Here is a 26,624-nt window from a genome sequence, read left to right on the forward strand (position 1 = left end):
AATGACACCTATAGACAACTCCTTCAGCCACTATTCCACCCTCTACTCTTGCTTATGAGTCTTTCAGGAAGAAGAAACACTATAACTGGCTTCTGGTCCTCAGTGTCTGCTGCAGAGATTCTGCTTCAGTCCAATGAGTACCCAGGCACTGTGCTAGGCTCTGGGCATCCACACACATTTTGTGGGAGGGACCGACAGTCAGAAGAAAATGAAAAAAGGCAAAGAACCTGACAACTCAGGACCTGTACTGAGAAATCCCTGAAGAAATAGGGGTCTACTGCTCATGGATTGGAAGAATAAACATTATTAAAATGGCCATCCTACCAAAAGCAATATACAGATTCAATGCTATTCCAATCAAAATTTCAATGTCCTTCTTCAAAGAAATAGAACAATTATTGATGAAATTCATATGGAATCACAAAAAACCCCGAAAAGCAAAGCTCTCCTGAAAAAAAAAGAAGGGAATGGAGGCATCACACTCCCAGACTTCAAACTATACTACAAAGCCATAATCATCAAAACTGCATGGTATTGGAACAAGAACAGACATACAGACCAATGGAATCGAATAGAAAATCCAGAAATAAACCCACAGATTTATGGTCAACTAATCTTTGACAAAGGAGCAAAGACTATGCATTGGAGCAAAGAAAGTTTGTTCAATAAATGGTGCTGGGAAAACTGGGTCGCTACATGCAAAAGAATGAAGCTTGACCACTACCTCACACCATACACAAAAATCAACTCAAAATGGATTAAAGAACTAGACATAAGACCTGAAACCATAAAATATATAGAAGGAAATATAGGCGAAACACTACGTGATTTGCACACCAAAGACATCTTTACAGACACATCACCCAAAGCAGTGATAGTGAAGGCAAAGATAAACAGCTGGGACTACATCAAATTAAAGAGCTTCTGCACAGCAAAAGAGACAATAACAAAAACAAAGAGAAACCCCACCAACTGGGAGAACATTTTTGCACCCAACACTAATGATAAAGGACTGATCACAAAAATCTGCAAAGAGCTGACGAGACTCAACAACAACAAAGAAAATAATCCAGTCAAAAAATGGGCAGAAGAGCTAAAAAGAAACTTCTCTGAAGAGGAAATGCAAATGGCCAACAGGCATATGAAAAAATGTTCAACATCACTTGTCATCAGGGAAATGCAAATCAAAACTACCATGAGATACCATCTTACACCAGTGAGAATGGCACATATTAAAAAAACTAGCAACAACAAATGTTGGCGAGGTTGTGGAGAAAAAGGAACTCTCCTGCACTGTTGGTGGGAGTGCAAACTGGTCCAACCACTATGGAGAGCTGTGTGGAGATTTCTGGACCTACTAAACATAGAACTTCCATATGATCCAGCAATTCCACTCCTAGGTATTTACCCAAAAGACACAGAAACATCAATTCCAAAGAGCACCTGCACCCCTATGTTTACAGCAGCACTGTTTACAATAGCTAAGCTTTGGAAACAACCCAAATGCCCAAAAATAGATGACTGGATCAAGAAGATGTGGTACATATATACCATGGAATATTACTCAGCATTCAAAAAAGATAAACACATGCAATTTGCAGCAACATGGATGGCGCTGGAAGGGATCATGCTCAGCGAAATAAGCCAAAAAGAAAAAGAAAAATACCGGATGGTCTCACTCAAAACAGGAATCTAGAAAACTTAAATAAGGGACCAGGAAAATGAATAACTTTAAGAAAGTGAAAATCAAAATCAACAAAAAACTATGAACCAGAGACACTTTTAGGGGGGCGGGGGCGGGAGGGGAGGGATTGGGGTCAGAATGGGGGGGCTGCAATTGTATGGGGAATATAACAATAAAATTTATTATTTAAAAAAAAAGAAAAAAAAAAAGAAATAGGGGTCTACTGTACTCATCACTAACAAAACACTTTCAGAGCTCTCTAGGCAGGAACGTAGATTTGTGACATTGATAATAAAAGGAGATTATAAAGATGAAATGAAGTTCTATAACCATCTGAGTCCCACAGATGGAAAAGTTCATCTCTACCTTGAGGCCACTTACTTATACAGCGTTTCCCATCCTCAGCGAGCCAGAATCCCTCCAAGCACTTGCAGATGTACGACTCATCGCTGCTCACACACATGTGTTCACAGCCGTGGTCTACTGCTTGGCAGACATCTTTCCCTGAGGATAGCAGAGCAAGTAAAATAACTTCACCAACATAAATTTTCCCCGGCTTTACCTTGGAGGATCCATTTATCTCAGCTACTGAACTCAAGAGCCACTTGAGCTCAGTGATCCTTGACAGGGAAGGAAAAAAAAATTGAGAATGAAGTCCAGAAACTCTAAGTGGGGCTAACTTTTCAACGTTTCTCACTATCATCATCATCATCACCCACCAGGATCTCATAAAAATGCAATCCATCATTAGTTTTCTGCAGATATAGTTTCTGATGTAAGAATGGAAACATTGTTGGCATGATTACTTAGGAGAGTAAACCTCATTTTAGATTAGCAACACTGAAATGTTATTTTGGTTTTGTCCTTGACATAGTATATATGATGTGAGGGAACACTTAACCTCTCGGAGCCTTATCTTTTTGTTTGAAAAATGGGAGTAATCATTTGTTATACATCTTTTCTTTGAACAAGAGCATGGGTTGCTCTTTGTTAAGTGCTTTGAGAAATTCCAGAAAAAGGTGACTATAGGGGTGAAAATCATTTGCTCAGAACAACACACTCCCTTTGATTATACAAAGAGTATCTGGGCCTCATCTAAGCAGCTCTGCTTTCTGAGATAGAAGAATAGTCCCCTCAGCGGGTGATCTCTCTCAGGGATCTGTACTACAAGAAACAACAATGGCCTATTAAATATAAGTAAACAGGGGCTCAGAGAAGTCAAGAAACATGTCCAGGAAATAAATGGCAGCACTAGGGGTTCATAGAATCTTGGATTTCAGGATGCACCTCTTTCTACTAGAGCACAATGCTAAACCACATCTCCTTGCCATAGAACACAAATGAGCAACATTTGTTCTAGCTTTGACATTAACTTTTTTGTTTGCACATTTCTTTGTTTTCCTTGGACTTTGTTAGGCCAATTTTAGACAGAAGAACAGAATGTAGTGCAGAGTTCTCATATACCGCATACCCACTGTCCCTATTGTTAACCTCTTAAATGAGTATGATGCATTACAATTAATGGACCAATGCTGATATATTATTATCAACTAAAGTTCACAGTTTATTTCCATTCCCTTTGTTTTTATTAAATGAAATTTTTTACTGATCCAAGATTTCATTCAGGATCCCACATTACACTTAGTGAAAGTGTAGCATTGGCTTTTGAGAATAACTGATTTACAGATAATCAAGATGGTGGATTTCATGCAGAAGTCAGACACAGTAATATTAGCCAACTCCTCTGAAAACTTACTTCTGCAGGTTTTCCCATCTTCACGGAGCGTATACCCTTCAAAGCATCGGCAGACAAAAGAGTCTTCGCTGCTTACACATGAATGCTCACAACCATGATCGCCCAAAGCACAAGAGTCCAATTCTGAGAATCCAGTTAAAATTAGAGAAACAGAAGGAAATTATTCATGTATCAGTGACTTATCAATATTAAAACACCTGTCAGATTCCTTAAATGAAAACAGTACCTTATCCTACAGTGTACATTTCAACATAAAAAGCAATTTATGTACAAAAAATTTGAGTATGTAGAGCATATACAGAGAAAATGATTTCTGTAGGGAAAAAAAATGAACAAAAGTTAGGAAACAAACTTACAAATGTACAGATTTAAAAGGTCTATAAATATTAGAAGTTAAACTTCACTAATTACTAGCTAGCCCATCAATATATTTGTTCATGGTCAACAAATATTTTGTGAGGCCCTACTCTGATTCAGGCACTGTTTTAGGCTCTGGGGATATAACAATAAAATAGTTTCTGATTTTGTGAAGCTAACATTTGGCTGTAGCAGTAGGAGGGATGAGGGGGAAGACAAACAATAGACAAATAAAAATATGTGTCAGTGGGGACAAGTGTTATAGAGAAAAAGCAGACTAAGGGGGCTAGAGACTGCCCACTGGTTTAGGGTGTGGAGAGGGCTGTTTATCTTACATGTTGTATTCAGATAAGGCGGCAAAGTCCTGAAGAGAGAGACCAGTGAGCAGATGGTACCTGGGAAAGAGCGGTGCCTGCCCCCAAGGAAGAACAGCAGCTGCAAACTGCAAAGATAGGAGAGTGCTTGCATGGCTCCAGAAAGGCAAGCGGACTAGTATAACCCAAGTAACCTGAGCCTGGCAGGGGTGAGGTCGGTGAGGCCCAGGGGCAGTGTGTAGGAGTCACAGGCAGTGGTCAGACTGAGTGAGAAGGGGCCACTGGCAGGTTCTGAGCAACAGAGTGATATGAACTGACTTTTGTGAAAGGATTGCCATGTATAGATTGGGGCATGGATCCAGCATGGATCACTGGAAGAAATCTATGGTGATAAGCCTGGTGGCCTGACCAGGGTGGGAGAAGTGGTCCGACTGGCTATATTTCATAGGTAGAGCCTACAGGCTTTGCTGATAGGTTGTTGTCAGGAGTCCCTCTCTACATGGACATAACAAAAAGAGGTTGCCAGACTGAACAAGCAAAGAATGGCACTGCCAGCTGCAGGGCTGGGGCGGCTGCTATGGGAGCAAGTTTGTGAACCTGTGAAAACCAGGCTGATTTGTAATATTCTGTATATTTTATTGAATTACCAAAAGGAGCATTTCAGGGTACATCTTCACCTCCATGTGTGGGTAAACCTCATCTCATCTACTACCAATGTTCTAGAGCCCTTCCCATGACAGGATAATATATTAAAAGTTTGATACCACAGGGCAGGTGGGCAGTGACTTTTTACAGGCTCACCGCAGAGAAACTGAGGGCTCCATTCCAGATTAGAGCAATAAAATGTACATTGCAACAAAGCCAGTATTGCATCAAATGAGTCATGCAACTTTTTTGGTATCCCAATGCATATAAAATTTGTTTATTTTATACTGTAGTCTAGTAAGTATGCAATAGCATTATACCTATAAAAACATACAAATGTACATATCTCAACTAAAAATATTCTATTGCACTGGAGGTCCTAGCCAGGGCAATAAGAGAAAGACATACAAGGAATCCAGAGAGGGAAAGAAGAAGTAAAACTGTCACTATTTGCAGACGATATGATAATATATGTAGAGAACCCTAAAAACTCCACAGAAAAACTACTGGAAATAATCAACCAGTTCTGTAAAATAGCAGGATACAAAATCAACACGCAAAAATTAGTTGCCTTTCTATACACAAACAATCTGAAGAAGAAGAAATCAAGAAAACCATCCCTTTTATAATTGAAACAAACAAACAAAAAAAAATCAAGGGCCTCCCTGGTGGCGCAGCGGTTGAGTGCTGGGTTGTGAAGCTGCCCGCAGCCTCTGCAGCGCCGGTTCGATACCCAGCCACTGGGTGAGGGTCCCACATGGCGTGCAGAACCCTCCTGCCGCCCGCTGCTCCCCTCAGCAGTGTACCTCGGTCCTTCTGCCTGTTCTGCTCCCTGCTCTGGCTCTGGTGAATTCTCTCACCCTCCCATGCTTCTTACTGTACTCAGTGCTTGTATAAATAAAATAAACAAATCTTTAAAAAAAAATCAAATACTTGGGAATAAACCTAACAAAAGAGGTGAAAGACCTATACAAAGAAAATGATAAAACATTGTTAAAAGAAATAGAAGAAGGCACAAAGAAATGGAAAGACATCCCCTGCTCATGGATTGGAAGAATTAATATTATTAAAATGGCCATCCTAACAAAAGCAATATACAGATTTAATGCTATTCCAATAAAAATCTCAATGACATTCTTCAAAGAAATAGAACAAATATTGAGGAAATTCATATAGAACCACAAAAAAACATGAATAGCCAAATCCCTATTGATGAAAACAAAGGAGAAAGGAAGTATCACACTTCCAAACTTCAAGCTATACTACAAAGCCATAATAATTAAAACAGTTTGGTATTGGAACAAAAACAGACACACAGACCAATGGAACTGAATAGAGAGCCCAGAAATAAAACCACACTTATATGGACAACTGATCTTTGACAAAGGAGCAAAGAATATGCAACAGAACATGGACAGTTTGTTCAATAAATGGTGCTGGGAAAACTGGACCACCACATGCAAAAAAATGAAACTAGGCCACTACCTCTCACCATGCACAAAAATTAATTCAAAGTGGGTACGAGAACTGGACATAAGACCTGAAACATAAAATATATAGAAGAAAATATAAGTAAAAAACTACAAGACATGCATCGCAATCCCATCTTTAAAGACTCATCACCCAAAACAAAGATAGTCAAGGAAAAGATAAACACCTGGGATTTCATCAAACTGAAAAGCTTCTGCACAGCAAAAGAGACATTAACCAAAACAGAGAGACACCCCACTGAATGGGAAAAAAATCTTTGCATTCCTTTCAACTGATAAGGGACTGATCACAAAGATATACAAAGAACTCACAGGACTTAACAAAAACAAAATAAACAATCCAGTCAGGAAATGGGCAGAAGAACTTAAAAGACATTTCTCCAAAGAGGTAATGCAAATGGCCAACAGGCATATGAAAAAATGTTCAACATCCCTTATAATCAGGGAAATGCAAATCAAACCACATCGAGATACCTCCTTACACCAGTAAGAATGGCACATATCAAAAAAACAAGCAACAACAAGTGTTGGCGAGGATGTGGTGAAAAAGGAACTCTCCTACATTGCTGGTGGGAGTGCAAACTGGTCCAACCACAATGGAAAGCTGTCTGGAGGTTCCTCGGTCTACTAAAAATGGAGCTACCATATGACCCAGCAATTCCACTCCTAGGGATCTACCCAAAGTACACAAAAACATTGATTCAAAAGAACGCCTGTACCCCTATGTTTATTGCAGCACTATTTCCAATAGGAAAAACCTGGAAACAACCCAAATGCCCAAAAATAGATGACTGGATCAAGAAGATGTGGTGTATATATACACAGTGGAATACTATTCAGCAATCAAAAACAATAAACTCATGCCATTCACAGCAATGTGAATGGAGCTAGAAGGAATTATGCTCAGTGAAATAAGCCAGAAGGAAAAAGAAAAATATCGCATGGTTTCACTTATAGTAGGAATATAGGGGAACCCAATAAGATATCAGTGTGAAAAAATAGTAACAGTACAAAACACAACAAAGAAAAAACAGACAATTATAAATCAGAGACATACTGCAGGGGAGGAGGAGGGAGAGGGATCAGGGGGAGAGAGGAAGAAGCACAGGGGACTGAGGTGATGGTGCATGGGTGTATGGGTGAAGGAAACTCTATGGGGACTATAGCTGAGCGGGTGGGGAGGGGAGCAAATATTGTTTAAAAATGAACAATGATGTAAAAAAAATTTTAAAAATAATGAAAATATTCTATTGCTAAAAAATGCTGACCTTCAGCCTTCACCAAATTGTAATCTCCTTTGTCACAAACCTTCACTTTGTAAAAAACCCAATATCTTTGTAAAAACCCAATGTGTGAAACACTATGAAGCAAAAAGCAATCAAATAAGGCACACCTGTATGAGACCACACACATGTCATAGAGCAATCATTTCAGATAGAGAAGTCCTACAGTGATATACATGAAGTTATTACAGTCTCTGAAGCACATAATCATTGGCATTTTTTCAGCATTTCTTTTCAGAGGGGAATCTTACAAGTCATCCTGTAGGTTAGTCAAGGCAGCCATTGTTATTCTCACTTACCAGACAGGGAAAATAAGGTTTGGGAAGGCTAATAACCTGCCAAGATCAAATGCTAACAAGCCAGACTAAAAATGTAATCTGGCAAGAAGGCCCATATTTTCGCCAATATTGATTGCTACATTGCTTTATTCTAAGGTGAGCTTTCAAACACGAATTTTGCCTGCCTTCTTTTGCACAGAGGCACTGCCAAAATCTTGGAACAATAGTGTAAGGTTAACAGAAATTGTAATGGCAGAAGAGAGTCAAAGCAGAGTTGGACCCTCCAGTTTAATCTTAGCACAATTTACTTCTCTAGGCACAATCTAGACTCAATGTGGAACATGTCCCGATGATCAAGATAGCTCCTCACGTAATGCTGAGTTGAAGTACAATTGAGTCATCCAAAATACAGACAGTTGGCTGGCTGAGGAGGTGAACATTTTTTTTCCCACCATGAATTTATATTAAAAACACTCCATTTTCAAAGGTAATAAAATATAAATCTTTTAGGCCACAATCCAGACAGACAACCCCACCCCGTCCCAGCACACCCCTTCTTTCTGGAAACTTTTTCATGCCATGTTCTCTTTCTAAGCTCCAGCTCAGGTTTTCATCTTGAAGATTTTGAAGATGGGGAGAGAGTCTTCCCACACAGACCCCGAAGGCCGACCAGGCCCCGGTTTTCCCTGGCAGTGGGCTGAGCTCACCGAGTACACCGGGCTGCTTTTTTTTTTTTTTCCTCCAGAGCCTGCTGATTCAGCCACCACATTCCATAAGGGGTGTCTTAATTGCAACTATCTGACTTTCTGAGAAGCTCCGAGACCAGATTCTGGGTTCTCCTGAGCTTTCTTATTAGCAGTTGTCTGGACATGTTGTTGTGTACATGCTTGAAAAACACATGGAGAGTTTCTAACCTTTCCTTCCTCATGCTATCCAACATCTGGTCACAAGAGAAGAGAGCAGTGCTGAGCTTTCAACCTCAGATCAGCATGAGATTCACCCATAGGAGCCTTTTTTTTGGATATTTTCTGCTTTTTTATTTTCTTCATACCAAGAGCCTTCTATATAATCCACATATGTTCCTAGTATCAGAAAATACTATGTTCATTTCTTAAGTCATCGAACTGCATGGGGATCTTTTGAAAGTCTCACGTTTTTCTTTGATATCAATACTCTGGAATGATTTTTCTATTAGTCTCATGCAAGTGAGTACAGAGAAACATTATCAGTTATGTCAGCAAGGAAAAGATCTAATGCATGTCAACTTAGTTCCCATTCTACAGTCTTTCTATTTACTGAAAACAATAGTGTTTCCTGAAATTTGACAAGACTCATCCTTTAAATTGTGAGAAAATAATCAGGAGCTTTTTATAAAAAAGGCCATACAGGCACAAAATTCAAAATTCATATTCCCTTATGTGGGAGTGTCTGGCACTTTCTATCAACTTCACTTACGGAATTCTCTTCTACAGATCCCTTTGCCCTGTACTTGACATATACTTTCAAGTTACTCAATTGCAACATTATTTGTAAAAATGAAAAAAGCATCCAGCAACAGGGAGTAGATGAATAAATATTCTACACAGTGAAGCATTAGAGGAAGTTCACTATGTCATGACATGAAATCTCCAATAATTATCACTGAGTCAGGGGAAAAGGCAGAGTGGATTACATTGTGTACTACCATGTATATAACAAAGTGGAAAAAATAAACATATATTTGCATTTGTTTGTATTCATATAAAGAAACATGAAAAATAATAAAATAAAAGCAGAATATTAGCTATAGCTAAGTGACATGTTACCCCAAAACTTAGCAGCTGTAAACAACAAATATCAGCAACTTAAAGAAAAAAAAGCTAAGCAAAATCGGAGCTGGAGAATCTGTCCTGAGCCCACTCAGATACTTATTAGGAGGTCTCAGTTCCTCACAGACTGTTGGCTAGAGGTTCTGGTTCCTCCCCACAGGCCGCTTACAATATGGCATCCCCCAGCGGGAGTGAGAGAAAAAATAAGAGAGCACCAGAGATAGCAGCCACAGCGTATTTTATAGCTTAATTTGAGAAGTAACAGACTGTTTCTTGCCATATGCTGTTGGTCACACAGACCAACAGAGAAGGAGAGCACTACACATGTGTGTGAATACCAAGAGATGGGGGTGCTGGAGGGCCATTTTGGAAAACTTGCTTCCACCATAGTCATTGACAGGAGATGGAGGCAGCAAATGGGCTGGAAGGACAAGAGTGGGAGCAAAACTTCTTAGTATGTCTTTTTATGCTGTTTTGATATATGAACCATATAAAGCTCTTGCCCATTCTAGAAATAAAATTTAAATCAAAATTCTATGGGAGATAAAGAACTAACAGTTAAAAGTATGCCTCTGACTGCTGATACTCTACATCGACTCTATCATAATTTTCACTTTATTTTAAAATTTTTATTGTAATTTTTTTGATGTAACAATGGTTTACAACATTGTACAAAGGCTGCACTAAAATTCATTTAACCAGTCTCTGGATGGGCATTTAGATGGTTTCTCGTCTTCGCTATTGATATTATAAATACTGTAATAGATACTCTTGTAGATATTCATGTAGTTTTGTGTACCATGTGGTGGCATATCTGAAATATAAACATCCAGAAGCTGAATTGCCTAGTTAAAGGGTATGAACATTTACAAGTTCCAAATTGTCCTTCAAAACTGTTATATCCAAAAAAAAAAAAAAAAGAAGAAGAAGCTGTTATATCCATCAAATGTACGGGTGCTGCCTCAGCTTCAGGGCTTTTAAAAGCCCCAAAAATTATTCCAATAAATCACCAGGGATCTGATGCTGTCTATGGACCCAGACTCTGTATTCAGAAATAGTCCCCAAATCCAGATTATTGTGCATCCCACCATCATGAAACAAACACCATCCCCTTTATCTTGGGTTATTGCATCATCTGTTAACTGCTCCCCACACATTCATTTTCATGCCCTCCAGTTCATCCTCCATGACTACACCTGAGTCTACTTTCCAAACTGGGAATCCACTCACATTACTCCCTCTCTCTACCTGAGATCCTTTAATAATGTGTGAGAGTTTTTGGATGAGACACAGAGTCCTTGACTCTGTGGGTTCACAGGTTTCACAGGACACCTGTCCTGCAGCCTCATCATGCCCAACACCTAGCACCCCCTCTCCTAATACCTAGCACACGACAGACCCCCACCCCCGAAAATACCTGTTGAGTGAAAGGAAATATTTCTTAGGTTTTCTACTCTGAAGTTGAGGATCAACAGACCTCCACTCCTAGAGTTTTTGTGCAGACATTTTAAATGAGAACCAGAGGGTATGGATGCTGGTGGTCAGCTGGCTCCTCACTCTCCCACACACTGGCAAAATGACCAGCTTATGGGGCCTCCCCGGTGGCGCAGCGGTTGAGCGCTGGGTTGCGAAGCTGCCCGCAGCCTCTGTGGCGCCGGTTCGATCCCCGGCTGCTCCCCGGCCACCAGAGGAGGATCCCACATGGCGCGCAGACCTCTCCTGCCGCCCGCTGCTCCCCTCAGCAGTGTACTTTGGTCCTTCTGCCTGCTCTGCTCCCCGCTCTGGCTCTGGTGAATTCTCTCACCCTCCCACGCTTCTGACTGTACCCAGTGCATGTACAAACAAACAAACAAACAAACAAATAAATAAATAAAAACACATGCCGCTTAAGAAAATAAATAAAAATAAATAAATAAATAAATAAATAAATAAATAAATAAATAAATTAAAAAATGACCAGCTTATGCATGTAGAGATGCTATGGGTCTCGCAAAAGAAAGAAGCCCAGGTAGTAAATTAGAAGGTACCCAATTGCATTGTGGTTAACTCTCTCACCTAACTGGTTTCTAGTCACCCAAGTCTGAAAACCAACTTGGAATTTCCCCAGAGTAAAGCTCCTCTCCTGTAGGAGAGATCTACAGTGGCTCCCTAAGGTGCCACCCCTGACTCACTATCATGGTTGCCTTTAGCCTGGGGGAGAATGGTGGGGCACAGCAAGGAGTTCATTCATTCAGCAATTATTTATGGAGTACTTATCAGGTACTAATGCTTATTTTGGGATTGGAAGGGATCTTGGAGATGGAGTAGTCTACTTCCTTCATTTTAGAGTTGAGGAAACTGTTCCCTGGTCTAGTTGTACTTTCAGTGGCCATTCTAGTACAGTCTAGTGAGACAGGTTGGTAGAGTCTCAGGAAACAAGTTAAAATAGTTTTCTTAAGGAAGATAAGGCTGCTAAACAGTTGAATACAAACCTAAAAGCCACTGTCCTGTCTTTCTCTTACCAGTCTGACTCTCACACTGAATACTCAACACCCAGTGCACTTTGCTTCCTTCCATTTATTCTCTAGATCCTGGGCTTGCATGTGCAGTTTCCTAAGCCCAGAAAGATCTCCACTTTCTGTCTTCATCAGTTCTGACTGTTGTACTTAAACACCACAGACTCAGCGGCTAAATAGCAGAAAATTGTTGTCCACAATTCTAGAGGTTGCAAGTCCAAGATCAGGTGGCAGCATAGTCAGATAAGAGCCTTTTGCCAGGTCACCAACTTTTCCTTGTATCATCACATGGCAAAAGGGACTAGAAAGCTCTGTGGGGTCTCTTTTATAAGGGCACTAATCCCATTCAATCCTATTTACGAAGGCTCTATCCTCATGATGTTATCATCTCCCAAAGCCCCATCTCTAAATACCATCATCTTTTGGACTCCATATTTCAACATGTGAATTTGGAGAGGACACAAACATTCAGACCATAGCATCCTCCATCTCTGGCTAGCTCACTTTGTCAATTTCTAGAAATATCTCTTAGGAGACTTTTTCTAGACTAGGTGAGGGTCTCCCTGCTGCATGCTCCTGTTGCCCGTCTTCTCTCCATATCCCAGCTCTCAGGTACGTACTTAGTAGTTTTCTTCCCTGAGAAAGTTTAAACTCTGTCCAGATAGAAATGACACCTGTGTTCCCAGCACCTAACACAGTATGTCCAGCACATTGAAGGCATGTGGTAAATACTTGTGAAGGATGAGAATAAACAAAGAGCTTAAGGAAGTGCCTAGACTCAAATCCAGAGATCAGAGTGAGGACAACCTGGATTAGGAAACATCACTTAAAATGGATGAGGCAGGGGCCTCCCTGGTGGCACAAGGGGTTAAGCGTCAGCACTATGAAGCAATCTGCAGCAATCTGCACCTCCCAGCCAGGGAGGTGACCCACATGGCACAGCAGACCTCTCCTGACTCGCCCACTGTATTTCAGTAGATCTGCCTGTTCTGCTCCCCATTCTGTCTCTGGTGAATCCTCTCACCCGCTCCCTCGCACTTCTGGCCTGTACTCCAGTTCTTGTATGCATAAATAAATAAATCTTTTTTTTTAAAAAAAATGAATGAGAGCAATCTCAGGATGCAGGAAGAAAGCTGGTTTCCTCTAAAGAAAGATCCTCTTCCTTTCACACTTAAAGAGCCAGGTCCACAGACTTAATGATTGGGGGCTGCAATTTTTGAACAGAAGAGTGAGTTTTAGGATAGGGTGCAGGCCTTTAGGGCCGACACTGAGCAGCCCTGCATGTTGACACAGACTATGCTCCCCACCCCACCCATTTTGTTCCAGCACCCTGGGAACCTAGACCTGTTCTCCATGCTTCAGAGAACCTTCTTGAAGGCAAGTGAAGGGTTCTTCAGACTTCCTGCTAACCAGGTGGATGCTGCCTTTCTGAAAGGTCAAGGACACCTTATCTGCTGAGCCAGGCCTGGCTGAACCCCACCTTGCTCCCCCATCCAGAGATCAGCAGGCTTTCCCAACAAAGGTACAGTGGGGTCCTCAGGTTCTTTGTCATCTGGGAAACATATATTTCAACTAAAGTTAACTAGGGCCTCACTAAAAACATAACCCATCATTGCAGGACAGGGAAGGCAGACTGAGTCATCCCAGGAAGGCAGAGACTCTTCAATTAGGGGAATAGCTCAGCACATATGCATGGCCTGGTGGCTATGGAGTGTCTCTCAGACACAACCTTATGTAAATAAATACTGACTGAAATTCACTTCGAATTGCATTGTGAACATTTACTCATATGGGTGCTATCACTGTACTATTAATTACAAACTCACTTTATTTATTTATTTATTTTTTAAAGATTTATTTATTTATACAAGCACTGGGTACAGTCAGAAGTGCGGGAGGGTGAGAGAATTCACCAGAGCCAGAGCAGGGAGCAGAGCAGGCAGAAGGGCCGAAGTACACTGCCGAGGGGAGCAGCGGGCGGCAGGAGAGGTCTGCACGCCATGTGGGACCCTCCTCCGGTGGCCGGGGAGCAGCCGGGGATCGAACCGGCGCTGCAAAGGCTGCGGGCAGCTTCGCTCAACCGCTGCGCCACCGGGGAGGCCCACAAACTCACTTTAAATGAGAAAATGGGCAACATTCAAAAGTATCAGTGGCATAATGCTGTGAATTATGTGCATCTGTGGCAGTGGGGTGGGCATGTGACATTGGGGGCATTGCAGCCCCCAATCATGTAAGGAGAAGGGATAGCATGTGTGAGGAAGGGCCGTGAGAAGTTCCTAGAAATACTGCTCCCATCATATAATCAGATCTTGATAATCATAGTGATGGGGAGGACAAAGACAAGGCATGAAAAACCTAAGATCATGGAGAATTAAAACCAATAAAAAATGGTCATCTGGCTTTGGCATACCATCAAATGTAGATGCAATTAGACACACGCTCCATCTTTCTGTATCCCTGATGTCCAGATCCCACTGTGCTGACTGGAGCAGCTGGGCAGGCAGTCTATTAGCAAGCCATAAGATGCGTAAATCAATTGCTGAGACTAAAGAGCATCCCAAATTAGTGAAACATTTTCTCACAGGCTGCCCAGTTAGAGAGACACAGCCCCTGTGCCATCAGCTCACCTGCCCACATGAATGGATGATATAAAAGGGTGGTCACGACTAGGTCAGTGATCAGGGAACTTGGGCCTATAACCAAAAGGACTAACAGGATGGGGATGATAAATTATAATCTTTCCCCATCATTTCTGATGCCTACTCTCAAAATGACTATTTTTTTAAGTCTTTATCTTGATCTACATGGGAACAGGATTGCAGGGAAGAAAACAGTCTTCTTTCTGGGAGGAGGGTATCCAAACCCAAACCCTCTCTGTGGAGATCTCCTCCCTATTCCTGGGCCTATCCTGAGCATTATCCCCCACTCAGGTCTCGAACCTAGTCCTTACCCTTCTGAGGGTCATACCTCTCACCTGCTGAGCACTGGGGCTCCTTGGGTGACATTCTTGAGTGAAGGGGTAAGGGAGGTCTGGGAGCATATATTTTTTTCCTTCTCAATTAATGAAGACAGGAGTTGGGACCAGCTGCAGGGAAATAATGTACTCAGAATCTCACTGTCCACCTCATCACCTGCTGCTAGAGTATCAGAAATGGGGGTGGTTTCTCAGGACCCTCTTCCAGAGGGTCACAGAGGAGGGTTTGAACCCATTACTTAAGTGCTGGTGCCCTTAAGCCCTTCACTGACTCTGAGTTGCAGTTTCCTCACAGTGAATTGGGGATTACACAGGGTGGAGAAAAGGAAAGTGTGCCTAAATGTGCCTGACTTGTGGGAAGTCCCCTGTCGGTAAGGTGTCCACCGTATAGTTATTCTTGTGTAGTGCCCTCTGGCTACCATTTGTCTGCCAGACTGGGAACAGGGAAGAAAGAGTCAAGAATTAGGGCTCTGTCCCACCTTAAAATGAAGGTCAGGCAGACTGGAAATAGGAAAAGCCATCTCAGGGAGTAGGGGAAAAGGCTGGGTGGCAAGTATGGGCAGCACCAGGGCTGAAATCCCCAAGAGAGAACTTTACCCACACCCGCTTGGGGCCCCATGAAAGCTGGCAAGGCACAGGCTATCTGTAGGTGAGCACACCCCACCTAGCAAGCGCCTGTGCCATGCCCCTCATGTCTCCAGACCTCAGAACACTCACTGGCACAGGTCTTCCCATCGCTGCGGAGCACATGTCCCTCGGGACACTGACAGGCGAAGGATCGGTCAGTATTGACGCAGGCATATTCGCAACCATGGTCGCTCAGCAAGCAATAGTCCACTCCTGCAAAACCCAAGAGCCAGGTGAGGTCTCGGCGACACTCTGCTCCTGAACATGGGAATCAAGCAGTCATCTTGCTCTGTCCCCCTGGCCCCGCCCCTGGAAGGCATGCAATCTCCAGTGGACTCCTGCCCTCTCCCAGAAGTAGAGAAAGGGGTAGAGGAAAGGGGATTGCACCATCACACTTTTCACTCCCATCGCAAATCTCTTTCTTCCAAGAGAAGCATGCAAAGGCACTTACTTGAGCAGGTCTTGAGATCCTCGTTGATGAGGAAGCCTTCCGAGCACTGGCAGACGTAGGACTCCCCAGTGTTCAGGCACAGCTGCTCACAGCCGTGGTCCTTCTCCACACAGTGATCCACCCCTGTGTTTGTCACGTGGAAACATAAAGTGACTGAGGGGGCGAGGCCACAGTGACAGAACTAGCCACCCAGACCGCCCTCAGGGGAGAGAGTTCCTGAGGGGCCATTTTACTTCACTGGTGAAACTGGCCACAGGGAAGGCTTCATTCTACCCTGTGTCACTGGCCTCTCTGGAAAGTCAGCCTTGTTCTTTTTTTCTGCCATGTTCTTGTTGGGAGAGGGAAGCACCTACAGTTCCTGTCACTGGTGTTATTAACAGCAGTACTGAGCACCAGGGCCTTGGCACACATCATCTATAATCCTCAGGACCACCCGAGAGCAGGTACCATCCCTCTGCCACTGAGGGGAGAGTGGGGTTCAGGTTCAAGTTGCCTGCCCAAAGCCACACAGGTGGCAGAGCAGTGCTTAAAAGTGAGGGTTCCACCTCCACCACTTCCTAGCCAGGAGATACGGGGCGGTCACTCAGCCCCTCTTGGGTCATCATTTCCGCACTTGAGAAAACAGGATGTCTGCTTTCTGAGGGCAATGTGGTGAGAAGTGGAGGAGTTGATACATGTTAAGCCTTCAGAACAGTAGCCAGGAACAATAGCTGGCATACAGTAACCACTTAATGATGCTTCTTATTATTAATATTTTTATTATGTAGTGCTGAGTAATTTTCATTACATAGTTTCATTTCTTCTATATCTGAAAACACCACCTCCACATTCAGAAACAAACCAAAATCTGGGCCTGCATGTTTGATTGATCGCCTGGGTGATGGGCACTGAAGGAGCCTGAACACAGCTGTGGAGGTGCAATCCCGCAGACAGTGCTGCAGGCTGCTCCCAGATTCTGTGAAGGAGAAAATGCGCCCCCCACACCCCCAGGCTGCAGAGACACTGGAGGCCTTGTGCAGAACCATCAAGTGGGCCTCTTTTACTCCCACGGTGTCTGGCACTAGGACTCCAGAACATTCCACTGGTAGATGTGCCTACTGCAAATACTTGCAAGATCTTAGGAGCCAAGACGTCTGCATTCTCATCCTGGTTTCTCCATTCATCAGTCATGTGACCCTGAGAAAGTTGCTTCATCTTTTTGTGCCAGTTTCCCCATCTTTATATAGGGTGAGAGTGTAGATGCCTCACAGGGCTGTCACCAGGATAGAGTGAGTGCTAGGACAGTGCTCACAGCAGTGCCACACGGAGTGAGAAACTTATAAGGGCTGGTTGCCAAATGGCCTGGAGGTACCCTGATCCCTTAAGGGGAGTATGACTTTCTCTGGGGATTCTTAGAAACAAATGGCTTAGTTTATACTTTCTTAAAGCTGATTGGGTGGTTTTCCTCATTAGATCCTAGAGAGAAGGGATGGTCTAATCTCCTTTGACCTCCTCCTCCAAGCTTTCCAAAGTTCCCCTAAGGCATGCTGGGAGGGAAAGGCAGGCCATGACCCCATGGGGCCCTAGGTGGACTCAGCTAGGTCATGTCCAATCTGCTCTGTACCATTAGCTGGCAGAACCCACCCACACTCCTAGAATTACACAGAACCAGGGTATCTCCACATTGATGGAAGTCCTCCTGCTACACACGCCTCTCATAAGGACTCCTTGACTTTTGCACCAACTTTTGGTTCAAAGGTCTTTAGCCTCCAAAATCAGTCCTTGGAAAGCAAAATTGAGGTACTTTGTTCTCTCTAAAGAATGAAGGGGCATGGGTTTTCCTGAGAACTGCTCTGTACCTAATACTTCATCTGTGAAACTTCCTTTCCTGGCAGTGTAGGGTCCATATGCTGAACAGCTGCACTGTTCTCACTCACAATCTATCTCTGTCCCCAAAGCTGGAACAGATGTGTGCCTTGCTGGGTGGAAAGCCACACAAAGGGCCCCTTCTACACCAGTCATGTCACCAAGCCCCTCTCCCAGCACATCAGGGTCACAGGCACCCCCCCTCAGCACTCATGCACCCACCCCCACCCCTGCTGGCCTGGACCAGTGGAGACTGTGCCTCATAAAAATTGATAGAACCGTCCAGCTGGCAAAGCCTACAAGTTTCCATGCGTTTACATCACCAAATGCAGCCTTGTTGTGAATCTTACATGAGAAAATTAAGAAAAGGCTTCACAAAAAGCACCATGTTTCTCAGCTGTGCCCTCAAATCAGCCAAGGGCTTTCTGAGTTCTGTCCCTTTTCACTTCTTGTCTCAACCAGGGGTAGGCCTGGTCATTTTTCCCAGGCACAAGGACAGGTAATGAATGAACTATTATCCTTAATTGTATGCTTTCCTGGTGCCAGCCAAGCGCTAAGAGCTTAAAATGGTCCTGATTATCCCCCTCAACAGCCCTAACAATCAAAACTATTTTTAAACAGATGTGGGAAATGACAGCCTGGAGAAGTCACACAATTTGCCCAAGGTAACACATCTAGTGAGAGGTAGAGTTTGGACTTGGATTCAGGCTGGTCTGACTTCGTCAATGTTCTCAACAGCAAATAATACCGGTTTCTGTATAGTGAGTGCTTATTACATGCCTAGCAGTACTTTTCCAAGAGCTTTATAGGTAATGAACAAGGTAGTATTAATAGTCCCATTTTATGGATGAGGACACTGGCAAGGAAGGCAAAGCCAGCTGGAACAGCCAGACCATAGGAAACCCAGGAACCTCAGAAGTGACTGACGGCCAGTGAGCCTGGGGGCCTGCATATGCCCCCTGCCCTCCCTTCAGTGCCCCTGCCCCTTCATACTCACGGCTACAGGTCTTGCCATCAGGATCCAGGGTGTATCCCCGGCGACAGCGGCAGTAATAACCCTCCTCAGTGTTGACACACTCATGCTCACAGCCTGGCTTGTTCAGTGCACAGTAGTTGATCCCTGAGGGGAGAAAGGGCACACCCTCCTTCAGGCTCTGAACTTCTCCCAGGGCTATGAGTTCAGCCCCTCACTGTAATATTCAGTTAATAAGGTGCTCTAAGGACACAGAAATAATAGCTTCTGCTGTCTGGGAGCCTGTTTGGAAGAGAACCCGGTGTTTTGGCATGAACCTCCAGATTCTCCAGCATCGGTCTTTCTCCCCTTTGGGTTGAGGTCACAGTTCCAATCATCCTTTTCCAAGAAAGATGGAAACATTGAGCATATCTGATCAGCCCCTTATTTGAGTTAACCTGATTACTAGGGCTCATAGTAAGCAGGGGGCCGCTGTTTGTAGTGATATCTGACAGTGACACCAGCAACACAAACCAGAATAAACAAAAGCTAACCTTGCAAGATATCCAACTACTAGGGAGAGGCAGGAAATGGCAGTTACAGTAAGAAGTGTCCAGAGGCTGAACAGTGTTCTGGGTAAGATCATGATGCATCCACATTAAGTAGAGAGAAAATGCACCTTTGATGCTGCCCCAGGTTGTTACAGTTCTGTCCTATGGTAACATTCACCCCATCCAAGCTATGCTGCTGCAGCAGAGGGAATAGTAACCAGCAGCAAATTAGCCGTTTCATTTCTCAGTAGAAAATGCTACAAGCAAATGACCCCCGACAGAGCAGATTACAGGGCAGATGGAGAACTGTATAAAGAAACAAATCTGCATGTGGAAAGCGTTTAGAGACTGGTGTTGGGAGAAAAGGTCACTGACAACCTCAGGGGCTGAGCTGGATCAGTTTAGCTACATTTTCTTTATTCTGGGGTGTGGAAACACTGTTCATTGCTTTACCAACAATTATTACCCTGTCTTTTTGGTATTAGGACCCTGACCCTCAAAGCATGAATCTATGGCCAGCCTAAAATAGGCTGGCAACCAGGTGTCCCTTTGTCAGTGTCTGGTTTAGGAATGGGAATGTGCCCGAGTATTGGCCAAAGAGAAACAAACAGAAGCTTGTTGGGAACCCAAGGAAAAGACAAATATGTGTGAAGAGAAATGCCATTTTCTACCCTTTCCTTTCCTTTTGGATCTAGCAATGACAAGATAAGATGCTGGGAGCTCTTGTAGCCATGAGGATGAAAAGCCAACATACTTTGGTAAAGTAGGATAGAAAGCATCTGGGTTCTTAACAACATTACAAAATCACTGAGCCAACATGGGATAAACCACCTCTGACAGATGTAAATGTCCTTAAGTGACTTAGGACACCATTAATTAGATTTCCTGTTTTGTGTGACTAAAAAGCACCCTACTGATAGAGAAATGACCTGAAATGGTTAAAATGGTAAATTTTATGTTATATATAATTCCCACATTTTTTTAAAGATATCATTGTTTATACATCATGATTCTTTTTTTTAAAGATTTATTTATTTAGTTATTTATTTATTTAATTTATTTATTTATACAAGCACTGGGTACAGTCAGAAGCGCGGGAGGGTGAGAGAATTCACCAGAGCCAGAGCAGGGAGCAGAGCAGGCAGAAGGACCGAAGTACACTGCTGAGGGGAGCAGCGGGCGGCAGGAGAGGTCTGCGCACCATATGGGACCCTCCTCCGGTGGCTGGGAAGCAGCCGGGGATCAAACCGGCGCTGCAGAGGCTGCAGGCAGCTTCCCAACCCAGCGCTCAACCGCTGCGCCACCAGGGAGGCCCTACATCATGATTCTTAAAGAGGTTATCACTTGCTTGCAAAGTGCAAGCAAAAAAATGATTCTTCCAAATAGTTCCTTAGAGCAGAGGTTAACTGTAGATCTTCTTTACACATTTGAGTCACATTTCTTTGTGTATATATTAATTAGATATTCATTTACTCATTTTATTCATTTAACCAGTGCTTATTGAGTATCTACTATGCACCCCATATCTGGTTCAATCTCCTTACAAACTCTAAAATTTGGATGTAACTTCATATGGTAAGGCCCAGAGTATCCAGTAACCCCTTTCAAGGTCAGAAGGCAGAACTGTCAGATAACAAATGAAACAGCACCTCTGTGTATCAACTTACAAAAGAGTGGAGACCTCACAGAGAAAGTAAGATGAAAAAAATGGGAAAGATAAGTGAACTCCAGACAGTAAATTACAATGCCAATTGAGTGGCACAGATTGTAAGTTTCACAAAAACTGTACAGGCTACAAAATGTTGAAGCAGGAAGAGATCGTCCAGGGATCGTCCAGGAAATCCTGACCCAGAGAAGTAAAGCAGTCCATCCAAGGTCACACAGTCCATTTGAGAGACACTGCCAAGACTGGACCTCACGTCTACTGGCTCAGCCCCACCCCGGCTCTGCAGAGTGACTTGTCTCCTGCTACAGGGAGCACCAGACCTGGTGCCAGCATGAGCAATCCTGGAGCGAACACAGGGTCACGCCCACAGGGTCACACTCACATCTGATTCTACCCTGGGGCCCCACCTAGGCAGCCAGGCCCATCCCAGTTTCTGTGCTTGCACCGGCGCCTTAATAATTTATGCTTTACATCGATGACAGCACTTTCCAGAAGGAAAAACTGTGCCTGGATTAGGAGGAAGAACAAATCCTGGCCAAGAGTCTTTTCTTCAGTAGGATTCTGCCTTGCACTTTTTATTCCCACTTTAAGTGGATGACATCAAATTTCTTTTTAAAAAGACTACTTATTAGATTTGAAAATAGTCCACATCCATCAACTGGCTATTAAATGTAAATGACTGTACCCTGAGTTGAGGATTTGTAATGCTCTCGAGATCATTCAAGATCCTCAGACTCCTAGTAACAAACACCAGATTTTAAACCAAGTTTCTTTGTTTCTCTCTTCCACGTAATGCTCCAGAGAGACAATGAGCGCTTACTTCCATGAACAGCTGTCTGCCATAATGGACTGAGTGCAAACATTAAGTCAGGGGCAGCTCTTAGAGGCTGACCTCAGGAACCCGGGGCTGGGCTTGCAAGTGAACACAATGGAAAATGTAATGATGAGGCAGGGTGTTGGGAGAAGGGCTGATGAGGACAATGGATTTTAGGAAAAAATTGCATTTTGGGGGGATAAAAAAGTAGGGCACCTAGCTAAAGAGGGAATAGGGCTATAATCATTGAATATATATATGACTAAGTGGTACAGATACTGGACTGGACCACAGCCTGCAACAGACCCATCTGTAGGTTGATTTGTCAAACTACTGCCTGGGACCTTCCTGATTCCAGTGCCTCTCCAGGCAGGATGTGGAGGGAATCACAGATGATGGATAAGAGATTCAGAACTTCAAGCAAATTCCCCTTCACAGGTGGCCACATGACTAACTTGTTTCCTTTTCCCTCCCTTAGGAACACACAATGAAGCTTGCAACCATCATGAGTGTCTGGGTTGAACTAGATTCAATTTGCCCCCATATAAGAGCTTTTGGTTTATAAACATAAGTCCACCTGTAAGTGGTTTTCCCTGGGTGTAGTCAGTCACCGACACTCATCCCTAGAAAAAGGTGTAAATAGCACAAAAGGGAGGCAACCAGGCCAGAAAAATTGACTCTCCAACATATTGGATGCATGTGTGGTCTAATGGAAAGCACTCCATCTAATTGTTTTCATATTTGGAAAGCTCCCAAATAAAATCTTCAGTTACTGTCTCCAGATTTACATGCAGGGAAGGAGTGGGAATTATCTCTTATAAGAGAGGCTCAGTTTCAAAATATCTGCTGTGCAACCACCTGCCAACATACAAGAACTAACATACTAAAATAAGTATATAAGTATGTGCTATTAGTAGAACGTGACCTGTCTGGATTCAGTTATACAGCCAGCAGTGCTTTTCAAAAGAGATAGATGGTCAAACCTTTGAAAATTCACTGTAATGATGCAGAACATAACTGTGTATAATATCAGGAAGGAGCGGGTGGAGAAGCAGATAGGAAAATGCATCCTTAAATGGGCTCTCTAGAGAGTTCTTTGAACAACACTGTTGGGAGAATACAATTCAGTATACACAGTATGTACTATGGGAATACATTTTTGAAAAACTTCACTTGATTGCCTTAAAAGGACCATCTTTTCTAACATGTTTGAGTAATTCAAATAATAGTTGCAATTTCTCCAGGATGATAAATCTTAGGGCAATTCATCTGTTCATTCATTCATTCAGTAAATATTGGGTTGTGCCTACATATGCCAAATACTCTTAGACATATTGGGGATTCAAGACTGACAAAGACAACAAACCACTGTCCTTGTGGACCCTCCATCCTGTGGTCTCTCAGAGGTAGTCTGGTAAAGAGATCCTGGTCAAGTCCTTTGATATACCCAATGACCAGCATTTGAGTCAATTACTACATCCTTGCTATCACCTAGCTGACAACATCTATGCTTCAGGGATGCCCCCAAGTCCTATTTGCCATCTTCACATCAAAGAGGACAGAGCTGCAATTCCCCCCCTCCCCCTTACTAGCCATCAAATATCTTGTAATACTGGAAGAAATCCACTTCTATGCCTTCCCATCTCCAGGATCAGTCTTTCCTTCCTAGAAATCCCAAAATTCATGTCGTGGCAGGTAAAGAGGAAGGAAAGCACAACTTCCCCCGCCCCCCACCTCATTTCAGACAGCTGGAGCCTCAGCTTGAGTTTCAAGTTTGCTACATGAATCCAGTGAGTAAACCATTGTATTCATTCACTCTAAATTATCCCCACCACAGGATTAGGTGAACCAAAAGGTAAAATAAAGGGCAGAATGATGTTAATAACCACAAATGTTGAGTATCCAATATGCCTTGCTGAGAAGTTGCAAATAAAAGGAAAACTAGCAGGACATTAAGCAGAACAAACCCTTCTCCTATACCCACTGCAACTTACTTTTGCAGGTTTTCTTATCAGGATTCAGAGTAAAGCCTTTCAAACAGCGACAGGAATAGGAATCGCCTGTATTAACACACTCATGTTGACATCCATGATTTGGTGAGGCACAGAAGTCTATCTCTGGAGAGAAAGAAAAATGAGAATAATGAAGAATGGAACAGTAAGTCTAGGACAGAAAAACCAAGGGATTTCCAGTCTTAATTTTTCCTAAACGGATACATTCCCATGATTTCTTATTCATGCTATCAAGGTGAAGCTATTTCCATATTTAGGGATATGCAAGAGAACTTTCTTGCCATGTAACAAAATGTATATGCAACAAATGAATTTGGGAAGATGCTTTCCTTGTCTTGGATATTGTAAAAGTCACTAAAATGAAAGCACATGATGGGCATTTGCCATATTGCAGGCTGGAAAAAGAGAGCTAAGCTGAATATTTCATTGAATTTGTTCAGTTAAAACAATGAAATCTTTCCAAAGTCAAACTCCAAACCACTTAAACATTTGTTGTTGCTGGTCTTTTGACATGGGCTTTGGTGTTGCTTATCAACATCACAGAGTGTCCTATTGGATAGCAAGAGTCTGCAACATTTCCATAGCCTCTTTGTATTTTATGACATTACCATTTTTAAAATATTTATATATTTATGCATACAAGAACTGGGGTACAGGGCAGAGGTGTGGGGGATGAGAGGATTCACCAGCGACAGAGTGGGGAACAGAACAGGCAGATTGACTGAAATACACTGCTGAGGAGAGCAGTGGGTAAGTCAGGAGAGATCTGCTGCACCATGTGTGTAGCTCCCTGGCTGGGGATCCAGCTCGTGCTGCAGTGGCTGCCAATAGCTTCATAGATTGTGTCTAAACTGCTTGTGCCACCAGAGAGACCCGACATTACCATTTTTAAATAAAATAGTCTCCCAATTTTATTTTTATTGAGGTATAATTGACAAAAAGAAAAATGCATATATTTAAGATAAACAATTTGATCAGCTTTCACATACGTCTGTCCCATAAAGCAATCCCCATAATCTATTTTATAATATACGTATTACTTACCTCACGCCCTTTTCCAATTCATTCCTTCCCACTCCCTCTGACCCCAAATAACCATTAATTTTCCATCTGTCAAAATAAGTTAGCTTGTATTTTCTGTTTGTTTTTTATCTTTTAGTTTACATTCTAGAATTTTATATACATAGAATCATTAATATGATTCTAATCATACTAATCATTCTAATCATACTAATCATTAGACATGTCTTCTTTTGATCTGGCTTCTTTTATTTATCATCATAATTATTTTCAGATTCATCCATGTCACACATGTTCATATTTTATTTTTTACTGCAGAAGAGTATTTTATTGTATGGATATAGCACAATATATTTAGTTGCTGGCCTTCTGGTGGGACTTGAGTTGTTTCTAGTTTTAGGTCATCAAAAATAAAGTAGTTATGAAGAGTCACATATGAGTCTTTGTGTAAACATATGCTTTCATTTTTCTTGAGTAAATATCTAGGAGTAGAATGGCTGGGTCATATGGTAGGTGTATGCTTAACTTCTTAAACATGCCCACAAGCAATTTATCAGAGTTCTAGTTGCTCCACCTCTTTACCAGCATGGTAGTTTTAACCATTCTGGCTGACTATCTTGTGGTTTTATTTTGCATTTCCCTAATGACTAATGCTGTTGAATATATTTTCACATACTATTTGTCATCTCTGTATCGTCTTTGGTGAAGTGTCTGTTCAAATTTCTTGCCCATTTTCATTGGGCTCATTGTCTCCTTATAACTAGAGTTTTATATATGTTCTAAATACAAATCTATTGTTGGGATATATATTCTGAAAATGTTTTTTCCAGTCTATTTCTTGCCTATTCATTTTAGTAATAGTGTCTTTTTTTTTTTTAAAGATTTATTTACTCATACAAGAACTGGGTACAGTCAGAAGCAAGGGAGGGTGAGAGAATTCACCAGAGCCAGAGCGGGGATCAGAACAGGCAGACTGATGAAACACACTGCTGGCGAGCAGCGGGCACAGCAGGAGAGGTCTGCGTGCCTTGTGGGACCCTCACCGGTGGCCGGGGCCTTTTAAAGAACTTTATGCAGTTCAAATTTTTTTATCATTTTGTACTCATTTCCTTGTTATGATCACTTACTTTTCCTATGTTTACTTCTGAATGATTATAGTTTCACTCTTATGTTTAAATCTAAAACTAAGTGAATTACTGTATGTGGTGTAAAGTAAGGGTCAAGGACTTTTTTTTTTGATATATGTTGCAGTACCATTTATTGAAGACAATTTCCTTTCCCCCATGAATTGCCCTTGCACCTTTCTTAAAATTCATTTTATCATATATGATAAGACGATAAATGAAATAAGGAAAAAATTTTTTTCTAGCATATTAGCAAAAATTTAAACATATCACTTTCTCAAAATACTTGAGAGGTAGAGTACAAAGTAGAAAGATTTTTGGAAAATAATTTTGCAATATATGTCACAAAACTAAAATGTTAATAACCTTTGACTCAAAAAGTTTAGGTTTTGTTCCTAAGAAAATGATCAGAAATGCAGATTTATGGGCAAGAATACTGATCACAAAACAATCTGAACAACCAAAAAAACTGTTGAAC

At 42.3% G+C, this 26,624-nt stretch overlaps 1 protein-coding gene across 2 annotated transcripts in view; it reads right to left on the reverse strand.

The window, feature by feature from the left end:
- The window catches only part of MATN2 (matrilin 2), a 120,595-nt gene that overhangs the window by 13,622 nt on the left and 80,349 nt on the right, over positions 1 to 26,624 (reverse strand). For both annotated transcript variants that reach the window (XM_037503630.2, XM_037503622.2), the window contains exons 7-12: positions 23,985 to 24,107; positions 19,005 to 19,127; positions 16,163 to 16,285; positions 15,802 to 15,924; positions 3,441 to 3,563; positions 2,066 to 2,188 (exon numbers count right to left, since the gene is read on the reverse strand). In XM_037503630.2, coding sequence (XP_037359527.1) covers positions 2,066 to 2,188; positions 3,441 to 3,563; positions 15,802 to 15,924; positions 16,163 to 16,285; positions 19,005 to 19,127; positions 23,985 to 24,107 — 738 coding nt within the window. The remainder of the gene's footprint in view (positions 1 to 2,065; positions 2,189 to 3,440; positions 3,564 to 15,801; positions 15,925 to 16,162; positions 16,286 to 19,004; positions 19,128 to 23,984; positions 24,108 to 26,624) is intronic.

Source organism: Talpa occidentalis, unplaced genomic scaffold (genome assembly GCF_014898055.3).
Source record: "Talpa occidentalis isolate TD23 unplaced genomic scaffold, MPIMG_talOcc4v2.1, whole genome shotgun sequence".
NCBI lineage: Eukaryota > Metazoa > Chordata > Mammalia > Eulipotyphla > Talpidae > Talpa > Talpa occidentalis.